General features: G+C 45.1%; 1 protein-coding gene across 1 annotated transcript in view; it reads right to left on the bottom strand.

Moving 5' to 3' along the window:
• Positions 1-13,698, bottom strand: part of LOC126523687 (RNA transcription, translation and transport factor protein) — a 50,712-nt gene that overhangs the window by 4,835 nt on the left and 32,179 nt on the right. Inside the window, exons 6-7 of the mRNA XM_050172291.3 lie at positions 9,547-9,618; positions 2,513-2,561 (exon numbers count right to left, since the gene is read on the bottom strand). Coding sequence (XP_050028248.2) covers positions 2,513-2,561; positions 9,547-9,618 — 121 coding nt within the window. The remainder of the gene's footprint in view (positions 1-2,512; positions 2,562-9,546; positions 9,619-13,698) is intronic.

Below are 13,698 nucleotides of genomic sequence, written 5' to 3' on the forward strand. Positions count from 1 at the left end.
ATGGCAAAAAAAATCGACCCTGAAAGGATTAAAGTATTAAATTTAAGCACACTTGAATATATTTAAATTGGCTTTACTTAGTATCATTAACCGTGCACAATCAAAGAACTGAAGCAAAATGAGGCTATTCCCATCTCAGTTGTAGCAGATAAACAGCATCAATAGTTATATGTTTGTCAGTTAGTGAGATTTAGTGTCGTTGCCAAGTAAACTTTGCTCTATAGTTACCGATAACCATAGTTCAGTCCGGTAACTGAGGTGCGTCTTGACTGTGGTTAGCATGCCCGTGTAGCTAGGGCGATAGTGTCCTGAGCAGGCTTTTCCATGGAAAGCTTTAGCGGCACTTGCCCACGAGTGTAAGCTTTGAACTCACTTTGCTGTTTTAAGAAAACACAACTTCAATGGCAGTGCTTCAAATATGAGTAAAATGATACTCGGCAGGTGGTTGGCACTAACACTGAAATCGGACCTCCTAAGCGACCCTGCTGATGAAAACAGCCATTCTTCCCTGCCAAAGAAATCCCTGTTGATTCTTAGGCACCAATGCTTCAGCACTGTCAGGGCTTGCAGGGTGTCAATTGGGTGTTGGATGCAATGTCATCTGGTCTTCGTGCGTGAGAATCGATTCAGGTTAATGCTATTTTGCAAATATTGGCTAAAGTAGGGCAAATCAGTTCTGCGGAAGCCCACAAGGTGGAGGAAGCTTAACGAAAGGAAAAATTGTCATCCACTTGACTATCAACTGCAAAGCTACAAAAGAAGCCCCTGCTGGTTTCTCAGAAGCTTTGCAGTTGAAGAAAAATGTCTTAGTCCAGGGATCGAACTCGGGACCAACGTCTCTCTGGGGCGATCGCTCTACCGTCTGCGCTAACCAGGGAGCTAGGAGATCACGTGCGATGGCAAATTGACCAAAATTCAAAGCACACGGAGACACATCATGGCAAATCAATTCTGCAAAAGCCTAAAGAACCAACTTCAGCAACAAACGGCTGTCGAAGGGTGCAAGACAAGTCTATGCAACATCTATGTGGAAACAAGGTGAACCCATCTGGAAATCACAACCATCGTCGTGTACAAGCCAGTGAATGAGCAGACTCGGCAGTGCAAGTTCCGCATTCTCACTGACGTCGTGGTCATAAGGACGCTTCACAGCTCCAACGCAGGCTGCATTGTTCACTGTTCTCTGGCTCACATCCGATACCGACCACAATGCCCACTAGATACCACTGCCCCACACAAACCGTTGTGAAATTCCCCTTAACAGATTTGCTTTAATAGAGTATGAAGCTGTGCCACAAGAAACTGCTGCAAAATCTTTATGGAACAATTAGATGTTCTGCTTATTTAAGGTGAACAAGTTCTCTCGCCTTAAAAATTCAGAGCTAAATACATATGCAATGTATGTGAACATTGGTTAGCTTTGAAAATTCATGCCAAGATAATTATCTGCCTTTCCTAAAGCAAAAAGGCAATGCAAGGTCGGAAAAAGCAAAACCAGAACTGGTGCCAAACTTACCCATACTACTCTTTGTAGGAATATGTACATGTGAAGAAGCTCTACCCCCGTGGTCTTCCCTTTGTAGCCAAGAAAAAATTTACCGATTACAGACGTATCTCCTCAGCAACGTGTCAAAGGAAACATCAAATCCCTTCTCAGTGCATCCCTAAGTGTTGCGCCCGAGTAATAACCGTCTGGCTGCCAATGCAACAGCCCTGGCTGTGCAAATAGCTATGTCACTGATAGCTTGCTAGATTCTTGTTATGCAATGTCACGAGACTTCCAAACATGTGCAGCACCGCTGCATCTCATGGCCAAAAATTTTTTTTCGAGCATTAAACTTTGTGAAAGGTTTTTTGATATACGATATTCGACTCGAAAATCTTCAATTAGGTATTTGCAGACCTCTAACAAAAAGGAACAGCTATGGAACATAATTGTTACCTTATCCTAACATGCAGCCTGTGAGATGTGACGGATATTGCAAAACTGTTCTTAAACGGGATCAAATGTGCATCAATTTTCGCAGCCTGCGTGCTGGTGTCAAACTCTTTGACTACACGCCAATGCATGCTTTGCTAGCCAACACATTGACACCAAAAGTAAGGAGATGCACTCGTTTGTGAAAATCATGTTGATGCATATGAACTTCAGAGGGCTCTGCTACTGCCATACTGCAGGAGAGGATATATGCGAGAGAGCAAAATGTTACTTGTAAAGGGTATGCGAATATGTGTGCACACTGTTTCATGGGATCACCCTTTGCATAAGTTGACAAAAATTGTGCCTTTCATGCAGATTTTGTTTAATCATAGAATTCCAAGTGAGATTTGCAGACATAATAATCAAACAAAGATACGAATTTCTTTACTGTTTTCTCTGTCCATTTAGAAGATCCAGATTTTTTTTTTATTCTGGCCCTATGGAATCTGAATTTAATGATCTTATGGCTTTGCATACAAAACAGGGCAGTCCTATAAAAAAAAAAACGAAGGCTGCCAAGTGTGTACTCACCTCCAGTGTCGAAGCCTAGGCTGCTCTCTTTCAATGGATAAGGCTTGCCCTGCAAACAAGGATAAGGGCACAGTTGAACCTTGAGATCACAAAGTCAGGAAAATCAGCAATTTGCTTCATTATATCAAAATTTCGCTATAATGGAATGAGATTTATTTATACGAGTACAGTCCTCAACGAATTTTTCTGACATGGAACATGGCACAATATTTTCCATATTATCGGGCAATAGGGAAAGAGCAAATTCAAATAAGAAAAAAATTAATTTTGTTGAACTTGAAAGCCGGCAACGAAAGATACGGTGTGACCTGTGTCGACGATCCGTTCATATCGGCGGTACGAAGTGAAGCCAGCTGTGCTTCCGCGCCCTCCCCGACCCTGCGGCTAATAGTGTCGTCCACAGTCGGACGACGCTACCCTGTAAAGCACCAGCGGCGGGGAGTGAATGCTTTTGAAGACAGGGCGTGTGTGGGGTGCGCAGGTGCTCAGCTGCTATGACATCCGTGCACTGCCGCACCGAAGGAGGAGCTGCGCACCAACCCTCGCACCTTGTTGCCCTCTTGTTGTGCGGGAAGACTGCACTCATCGAGCCATCGTTCTCCTCGGCTCATCCTCAACACGTTTTCATTCTCGTCCAAAGCACACGGCACGCGAAGTGTGATAGGATCTTGTCACACTTGGACTTCACACGAAACGTAATGCTACTCTGCTCAATCGCGCAGTGCACTATTTGAGAGTTGCGCTCACAAGCGGCTGCACGTAATTCAACCAGTCGACCATCTGCGTCCACGGAGGTTTCTATTTATTGCCTCGGTATTTCTTCGCGGCAGCAGTGAAATTTCATTATATTGAAGTTGCATGTAAACACACTTTGTTATACTAAAGTCCTACATACATGGTCTTCCACGGACAAGACGCTACAAAAACCTGAATACTTTGTTATCTAGAATTTTGCTATATCAGAGATCGTTACATCGAGGTTTAATTGTACATACTTAGTCAACCACTCTTCTACTGGCACTCCCCCAAAAAAAACATTCTCGCAGAACTTTTCAAAGTAACCGCCCATTATATAAGACAGAGAGCGTGAGAGATACAGACAAAAGTGTGCACATTCCACCACATGCCAGAAAAAGCACTGCACATTGAGAAGGAAAAAATTTGAGGGACGCTTAAGCTTCGCCTTCAACAGCAGAACGCGATTGTATTAAAAGATCCCCGACTGCTTCTTACGTTTCCCAGCAGCTGCAGCTTACGCAACCAAAATGTTCGCCGAAAAATGCTGGTGGCAAACGCTATGCACAAAGGCGAGTTTTCTGGTAGAAACGTGGCCTCTTGCGTGGGTTGATCCCAGAGATAGGCACAGATGCACTAAAAATTACATCATTTTCAGGCCTCTGTTATTGTTTCGCACTTTTAATATTTCAGTCCAAGAAGAGTTAACATAAAAGGCATGCGCTGTCGGTGTTTTGTTTCGTGACATTTGTTTGTGCGTTGTCATTCTCAATATTCCGAGGATAACTTTGTCAAGAATGCAAGACAAGGTACCGGCAACTTTAGTGATAGAATGATGTGGCAATATAACCCGCATATACCGCACGTCACACAGCAAGGTGCGGCATATACATATATACCTAAATACGTGTGGCAATTTTCACTCACGGGGCGCCAACGCCGTCCTATGACACCAACACTGAATATTCAGCTACACGGGGCCGTTTACACTCACGTTAAAGTGTAGTGTGGCTTTACAGCACACGCAGAGGGCTTAATGGCCTGTTTTACAACTGCCATTTCACATTGGGGCACCCTTCCTACCTGTCTCAGATAGATGCAAAAATGTAGTGGTTTTCTTCTCATTTCATAAGAGAGCATCTAGTCACCACCTAACTACCCCCTCTTTCCCAACCTCTACAAACATCCCACCGCTTGCACACATCGTAATTTCAAATGCATGTTAAGATACAGACGTTCAATTCATTATCTATAATGCATGCGCTTGAACTAACACCAAGCTTAGCGACTTTCTCGCTATGATAACCAACACTCATTTCCTGCTCTGATTCCATAACCTACCTGCGTGATGCCCACCCCCGAGCAAATTAAGTATGGGTGTGCAAATACCGAAAAGTAGTAGATTTCAAATGGCATATCGAATCAAATCGAGAAAAAAATGCTGAATGTTGAACATGTATCAGAAAATTTAACACGAACATTTATGCTTCCAAACTTTATGCCAAAAACAGGGCTGGAACGTGCTCAGGAGGCTAATCACTTAACAAGAATCTTGCTAGCTATGAGTAATTCAGCTCACCTATGATTCGAATTTCATAGTACACTCTACTCTAAATAAAGGGAATACCAAATTAGTATGCCAGCACCGATAACTACTCAATTCGTATACGAAGGTCTGAAAATATTTTTCGGTGATAGAATACCTGCCAAATAGAACTAAGTGCTTTTTTTTCCCTCTGAGGCTGAAGGAATAGCGAAGTTGCCCCACATACCAATGTGGCTTTCAGTTTAATAGTGGGCCGTACTGTGCGTAATGGCAATCTTCTACTGCTGCTTAGAAAGCGGAGGGCTTTTCCATATTTATGGCAGCAACTTTCTGTAGGTTATTGTCATGGTATCAATCGTCACTTACAGCGCATACATAGACGAGGGACAAAAAAGGACGACGAAGACAAGCGCCGACTTCCAACTGGTTTGTCTTAACGTCAGGTTACAAGAACACAGCAATAAAGTGCGCAAAGGGCGCGAAGGGTTTCTAGGTGTTCATTGCGCACAGTGCGGCTGTATCCCGCTTTTCGAAGAAACCACTATCTTAGCGAGGCATTCTAATGAATGCACCAGACTTATCATCGAAGCAGCAGCGATTGTCGATGGTGATCAGTTAGCAAGCAATCAATTGCATTAACTGACAAAGAACTGGTTTTTCTGAGGTCGCACATGTGCTCTCGTTGTTCTTAGGTCATGAATTTTGAATGCACACTCATGTCAGGTTGTTGCTTTGTAGGGGGCGCTTTTGTCTTGGTGTCCCAGTATACATATGTATGTTTCTCATAGTAAAAACCAGTTGGAAGTCAGCGCTTGTCTTTGTCGTCCTTTTTTGTCTCTCGTCTATGTATGCGCTGTGAGTGACGATTGATACCATGGAATACCAACTAGCCCGTACCCAAACCTTGTGTCGGTTATTGTCAGCTTATTAAGATGCCAATCTGCACAACAGGCAACAGTGGGTAATGCGCATCACGTCACTCGGCAGCACTCTGTGCGGTCATTGCCGCCGTACGCCTTGACTGCGGTCGGTAGAGTTCTCAAATGGGGAGGCCCACGGCAATGTCCCCCCCCTTTTTTTTTCGTCTGCATCCATTTACTGTCTGTTTAAGTGCATCTGCATCCAGTGGTCAGTACACTGTCACATATTTTCGAGCCTGCCAAGTAAATCCAAAGCTATTCTTGTGACAGGTCTTGCTTGGGGCTATGAAAAGAAACCATTGTGCACCTACGAATAGCGTTCAGAACGAGGAGCCATTGCACGGTACTTTGCAAAGATGGCGGCCGTGAACGTGCGACGATCATCCAGTGCACTCGCTTTCGTTGGCGAGGTGGTTTGTAGGCTTGCCGAGGGTTGTGTGATTGGCATATGAATAGATCTGCGTTGATTTGGTAACCGTAACTTTAGTCGCCGACACCTCACGACGAATCTCCGATTAAGCCTAATGGGCTAGACAATGGCCAGTGGTGTGACCATGACGAAAATTTACCGCCGGTCGGTGCGATGATGGGCTGCAAATCGTTGTGGAGAGCTTGTTGCTAATGTGTTCCTCTGAATGGCTCATCAGTGACCGGTTGCAAAATCGTGCGTACGGGTTAGCTTGACGGCTGTTGAAGCGTTCGGGTCTACGGTCGACCAGCTGGCAACTACCGCGAACAAGCGTGCTAAGTTGGTCTGCAAGTCGCATGTGGGTAGAAAGCTCCGAACTGCACGAATCTGCATGCGTGAACATTAAACTCGCGTATTCAATGTGATCAGCATGAATTGCAGTGGCTAATCAGACCGATCTTCACACATGCTTTCATGCTTTCCATAAGCGCTGCTGTTGTGGTTCCCTGAATCTGCATCACATTAATCGTTTCGATCGATATAGTCAACATTGTACCGACAGAGATTGCATGCCGTCGTAACACTGCACGCTTCAAGGCGCCGACCACGGCCAGGTCATTCGCCAAGCCACCGATATTCAAAACATCAAATATTCGAGAAATCAAATACAGTCGACTCTTGTTACAACAGACCCTGATAGTCTGACAAAAAACGTGTTTTATTCGAAGCCCGTAATATGCGAAATTTCTCACTTCCGAAACTTTCGTTGCGATGTCTAACAACTCCATTGCAAAGAGTGAGTGACAAATGTCCAAAGTAAAAAACAAGAAAAGTCGCAGTTTCGCCTGAAAGACGAAGCATGCATTATGATAGCAAATTAAGCAAGACATGCGTGGCAGCAGCACCGCGAGACTTGACTTCCGTGCTGTCTCTCGTTTCAACGCGAACTAAACGTCAAAAGCACAATGGATACGAAGCTACCGGCACTGGGCGCACTTTGTCCACATCGCAGATCGCTTCCAAGATGCAGTGCCCACGTGGGCGCACACTTAAGCTCCCTGAATGAGACTAAAGGTAGCAACATTCCTACTCGACCGGCCTCCTCGCTGCTCACTCTTTCTCTCAGCGCTTGCCCTCGCAGTGTGGTCGTTCGCTCCAAGGCCATCCATAGAGTTACACGAGGTGAGACATTAAAAATTGTTGTTGGGTGTTTGTGCATGGATTTTTACCATATTTAAGGCTTGCTTATTGTGTGCTGTGCTAGGAGAAATACTGGAATGCTAAGAAACTGGTAAAAACAGATGATTTTCGTGGTTTTTCGGCACCGTAACTGTGCACTCGTTTTGCCGCTTTGGGTTGGCTGCCTGTCAGTTAGAAGTCCAGTTAGAAGCCTTCTCAGGCTAGCTTCGTGGACAAATTCCTTTTAGTGTAAAGTTCTAGCACAAAAATCGAGCTCTTTGTCTCGCCAATAACGTATACGTGATGTACACGATGATCATGTACCTGCCACAGCTTTATTTGAGTGTTACGTCGTCCACAAATAGTGTACCTGCAGGCAAAAACACTGTCGTGGCTTGCACAGATCAAGCCGCTTCGCGAGTTATTCCTACTGCATTGATCAGTTTCTTTATTTGGCTTTCTACCGACACCTGCCTGGCATGAAAGGGCTGTGATGAAGTCAAGGTTTTGCTGATACACGCGAAAGGTGATGCATTTGCATGTGTGCAGCACTAAACAGCTGCTAATTCAACAACTCAAATGTGTTTACACTGCTTGAAGTGTGTAAACACATGCGCAAACCTAATCAACTGCCATGTGCCCAGCTTGTGCAACTTTATAATTGAATCGTTGTAGTACCATGAAGACGGAAAGCAAGGTGTGTGACATCTTTGCCTGAATAATGCCAGCGTCATGGCTACATGACGCTGGCATTACTTGCGTAACCAATGCGGAACATCTCTGCTATTCTCGTTGTTTCAGCATGGCGCTGGCATCTCTTTATGCAGTGAAACTGGTCCTACGCTTTTATGACAAACTGGTGCCGTTGGCTCTCAAGCGCAAACGCCACAGTGTATCATGTACTTCATTCGTAAACAAAGTGTATGCAAGGACGAAAGTTCCACATAGAAATAGTTTCCGTCAATGAGCACTTTCCCCCTTTCATTTGTGCAGTTCCAAGTCAATATGAGCCAACAAACTCGTGCACAACTTTATTCTGCCGAGACGGCGAAAAGGAGAAAACCTACTCAAAATATTAAAAATCATTTGCACTTGGTAATGAACAACTTGTCCTCGGAAAATATATTTGCAGTGCCTAACAAAAGCATCGACTGACAAAGCTACGCACTCTCAGCACCTCAACAATAATGCGTGTTATGTTTCTAGCAGAATATATGACAGAACACAGCCTATGCACTCCCTAGCTTCATACACCTGTTGGCGATAGTGCTTTCAGGAAAACAAATCTGAGCAAGCACCGAGAATAGCACCCATTCATAAGCTTACGCATGCCTGAGCTCCATAATAAAGCTCCGTTCGTACACGTTTGCACCTCCAGTACTCTTAAAATCAATCCCTAAAATAATAATAATAATTAAAAAAAAAACGATTTCTGCAATGATGTGGTTAGCCATGAAACTTGGCTAAAACATGCGAAATCCTTTGCAAATGCCTCGCCACGGAAACTTGACGGTCAATTGTCATGGTGGCGCATGCGCCGAGACTCAGAAAAGAAGAAAAAAAAATTGAGAAAAAAGCGCGGCAAATAGCATGTAACGGCGCTCAACCAATTCGGAAACGCAGACCTTCTCTCCTGCCTCTTTGCATGCAGCTCACAGTAGTGGCAGCAGAAAGATAAAGGTATGTTGCTACTTTTGGTTTTATTCAGGGGACTTATGCGTACTTTGTCCACACTGCAGATTGCTTTCAAGATACAGTGGCTACGCCATATGCAGCAGACACCGGAATAGAACCCCCCCCCCTCTCTCATCTCCCCCATGCCTCGCATGCGAAAGAAGACGGCGCCTTTCACCCTGCCTTCCTCCCTCGTGTGCGTGATATTGAGCCGTGATCGTCGGCTGACCCTTGCAAGGCAGTAGGCAGTAGTCAGCTCGTGTCAACAAGGCAGAAGTATGTTTTGTACGCCCAATTTTGAAAAAAAATTGCCACTAATTTCACCCGCTGTAGCCAATAGTATGCTGTGGCGCGGCCTTTTAATAGCAGACTTCGCTGCATTAATAAAATAGGTAGGTCAAACTAAGACTGAAATATGGTCCGTTATACCCGAAAGTCTGTTGTACCCGAATCCGTTGTAACGAGCGTAGACTGTATTAGATATCTGATTCGAGAAATTGAACATTCGAGTATTTGCACACCCCGAAAATTAAGATTTAAAAAAATGTGACAAGATGTCTATCTGTCTCACCTGTGTGCTGCGCTGCTTGATCGCCTCCTGGCTGGTAGTGGAGAGTCGCTCCTGGATCAATGCACAAACGCCCTGCACAAGAGAATGAAGTGCAGCAAGGCGTCAGCGGAAGAACTTTGTAGAACATCAGTAGAACACAGCCCTGAAATACTGCATTAGCTCTATTCTGACACACATTTCTTTCTGGAAAAGTTTACTATGATGACATGTGCCTTAGGTTTAAGTACAAAACTTAGACACAGAATAAACGTTTTATATAATGGAATGGCTCCTCAGCCTAATACAAAAAATGGGAAAGCGGAGAACGTGTCAGCACTCGAAGGTGCCGTGTGAGAAGGGGAGCCCACAAATGGTGTGAAAGCCAGAGTTCCCTAATAAAAGCCAGCAGAGACTCCAGGGCTGTGCGCCGGTCCTCTAGGCTGCCCATCGGTTGGATCCACCCATCGGAGCTTAGTATGTCTTCTTGGCATAGGTGATTTGTCTGCACCAATTTATGAACCGGGGTGCATCAAAAGCGTCGGTCACGAACAGGCTGATGCTTCCCGACGTGCGGAGATTATCGCTGACTTCCGATGATAGAATACCAGCCAGACATCACCAGCGTGCACCAATCAGAGGTTGCAAGGCCTGTGGCAGCTATGCCGATGATGTCTGCCGATGCGAAGATGCCGACACCAATGATCGTCCGTATTCTTACGACGCACAACGCACACGACAGTGTTCCTGAGCGACAATGTTGTGGTATTACCACAACATTGTCGACTGTGGGTTGCGGAAGTGCGACGTTAATCCATGACAAGTTCGAGCGACAGTGACACATCCAACCTGCCGACTGTCATTATGCCGGTCTCAATGATCGTCTGCTAAAACATCTAACCAAATCACGATTGCCGTAGCGCCTGTGCTTGGTGCGTGTATATTTTGTTGTGCTCAAAACGAATGCAAACATGGATTCAAATTTCACAGTCTGGATCATCAGTACTCGCTGACCGCTGATGTTAGCGTTCAGCATAGGCCTAGCGCAGCCGTCGATTTCGTGACTGGCGAGTGAACGACGCCAGCTGAGAAATTTTGTTGAAGGAAATGAAATATTTCGGATAAAATTGGATAACTCGCACTCGTACTTTGGTCCCGGCAGGTGTATGCGTTATTTAATGCAATGAAACTCTCGTTAATTCGGACATACTTGGCCACAGATCGGTTCATTCGGACAACTCTCGGAGCAAATGTGTGACGCAAAATAGAGAGAGAAAAAAAATCCCGGCCTCTTCCAGTCCGTGGAAATGGTCAAACAGTGAAGCTGTGCTAGTTACACCTAGTGTTACACATGCAAGTCATACTATGCAAGCAGTCTTTATTGTAAATCTTTTGTTTCACCTTTCGTGCACCTCATTTTTGCTTTTGCGTGCTTTGCATGGCAAGCATGCTTTAGGAGGTTTTTATTTTTTGCAGTTCTCCCAGTGTGCTTTCCTTTTTTTTTTTTTCCACATATAAGGTTTCTGTCTGCGTTTCGCCATGCTTTTCTTTTTTGCGTGCAAGTTGCTCCGTCCCTTATTTGCGTGTCAGTAATGAGAGCAAGGCTTGGCATTAAATGAAAACCACCTGATTTTTTTAAAATTCATTTTGTGTGTAATGTTGTATTTGCTTGGTCTTGTGTTGTCGCTTCTACCACTTGATATTAAGTTGTTGTCTCTTGTGTCTGCACTGCTCGGTGTGCCTCCTCCACTTGCAGTGCTTTGTCTGGAGACATTGAATCTTGCATTGCTTGCTCTTGAGTTGACGGCAGATGACGGAGTTTAACGTTTCACAATCACAGCCTTGTGCTTCAAAATTAAGTCTGTCCATCACGTAAGACAATGAATGGCTCATACACCCTTAAGCAGTGGTTCATACCCCCGTAAATACCCCCATTACGACTACAGAAGAGAAGCGGAATTCTATGCTGGAATGATGAGCGGCAACTGAGCCAGCTGTGGAAGATGACGACGATGCTCGAGCCATTGCTGATGATGATAGCTTTAGCGAACTCTGACGACGGTGCAGGGTCCCCATAAACAGCTTCGCTGTAAAACGGCATTCACTGAAACAAAGCGGTGGAGTTTGCATGGCCATAGCATCATCAGTGGAAATCGTATGCGATTGACAGCAATGCCAGAGCGGTTCGTGTCTATTTGTGCCTTTGCAGCCTTTATTCTTGCTTTTACCACCATACATAGCATCGCGTTGGCCGTGTGCCTTCATCACTGCGTAATCTCCATCCACGACTGCGTCGATAGCGGCTGCGGTATCGTCCACAGCCTTTGCAGCAAATAGTAGTTTCGTTTTGACTCAGTGCGTGCATCGGCTGCGCACGTTCAGAATCGCAAGGCCATGATCCCGTCAACAGTGGCCGCAGTCTCATCCGTAGCTGTTGCGGCAAACAGTAGTTTTGTTTTTACTCGGTGCAACGCTGTCGAGGCTGAACAGCGCCGTCGACGTCGCGAAGAGCGGCGACCTGGCGGCACTGGCAAAAAAATTAACAGGATGTGCGTGCGGTAGCGAAAAGCATCTCGGTGAAGACATGCATCGCAGCCGCGCTGTGAAGGAACTTGCGAGGCCTTCGTTGCTGCGAGCGTTAATCAGTCGTGAGATCAACTGCCGCTTCCGCACTGATCTTGTGAAAAATAGAAACAGTATTTGCCTATTCATTCAGTAAATCAAAGCGTGTTGACGTAGTAAGCACTTCTTTATTGTTTTCCTGATACCCTCGATAATTTGCATTCGGTTAATTCGGACATCTTTACCTTATTTAGTTCAGTTTGCATTGCAGAGATTTGAAATATAGCACTCCTGGCTCGTTGCGGTGTGGTGAATGAACCATGCAGAACTTCGGGTTGTGAAGTGTGGCGTGTTTCATGTGTGAATTATCTGGTCTCAAGTGACTCAAGTTTAACGGGCGAGCTCTGTGCTCTTTTCAGTGGCGACGATAACTTTCGAAAGCGAAAGACACTAGTAGCCGAACAATGGGAAGTACATCTTCAGTCATGCCGTCCCTTTCAGCTGACAGTGCGCTCTTCGATTCAGCATCTGAAAGCCAGTTCAGTACAAGTTCACAGTGCTCCTTCACTCACTTTTTTTAACTGCAGGCATCTCATGAGCTAGTTCGAGATAAATCGCTCGTGCAGCACTTAAGAGCGCCGACGCACTGAAGGAAACATAACACACAGCACTGTCATGTTTGAGTCTGTGGGTCCTTGTACTTGAGCACTGCGAAAATTATGTGCACCGTGTGCAATGCATAGGCAGACCTGCATCATACAAGACCTATGCATGCAGCCGCATGTACCAGGATTGCTTCGATGGCTGCTTGAGAAGCAGCACGCACTGAGTTAATGAAACTGTAATTGGCTTTTGATCTCTCTCTCTGTTTATTTTTTTATGGAAAGATTAGACCAGATGGTATGAGTGCATTGCAGGGACGGGGAAAAGGTGTCATCAGTGCTTTGTGCAGTCGCTTTGCTTAAACTTCCCAAACCTCTTCAGCTTCCACTAAAATGTTTCTCACTGTGATACTATAAACTATAGTTAGGAAAAACATTAACTTAAAACCAATTTCTAACGCATCTTCGTGGAATGTGTTCAATTAACAAGTTAACACTTCCATTACAGCATTATGCCGATACACAGCATATGTGCATCAAATAAATATGTTCTGTAAAGGTGAATAACTGGGCCTGCAACAACAAACCTTGTAGTAACACTGAAAACAGGGCTGTGATGCGTATAAGCCAGAACAAAACTGCTGCGTCCCCAACCTACTTTCCCGCATATGTCACCAGCAGTGTATTTAAATATAGTCACGTTCTTCGGTTTGTGTCCCATGCCTCCCTCCCTTGTGGACCTGAGGTTTTCCAATCACTCTACACATCTAGCATTCTGTCGTGGCTTGAGTACTCATCAGTATAGTCCCTGTACCAAACTCACGTCCCTGACAAACTTGATTTTGTTCAATGTGGGGCAACACGCAGCCTCTACTCCCGTCTTTTCAGTCGTCGCAAGCTCATGCCAGCCTACGAGGATTGCCTCAAAGCCCTCTAGTGGAATACCCTGCAATACCAGCGCAACATTGCACTAGTCTGTCTATTCCACAGGGTTCTTGACGGCTGTCTAGAC

Source organism: Dermacentor andersoni, chromosome 6, assembly GCF_023375885.2.
Source record: "Dermacentor andersoni chromosome 6, qqDerAnde1_hic_scaffold, whole genome shotgun sequence".
NCBI classification, from domain to species: Eukaryota; Metazoa; Arthropoda; class Arachnida; order Ixodida; family Ixodidae; genus Dermacentor; species Dermacentor andersoni.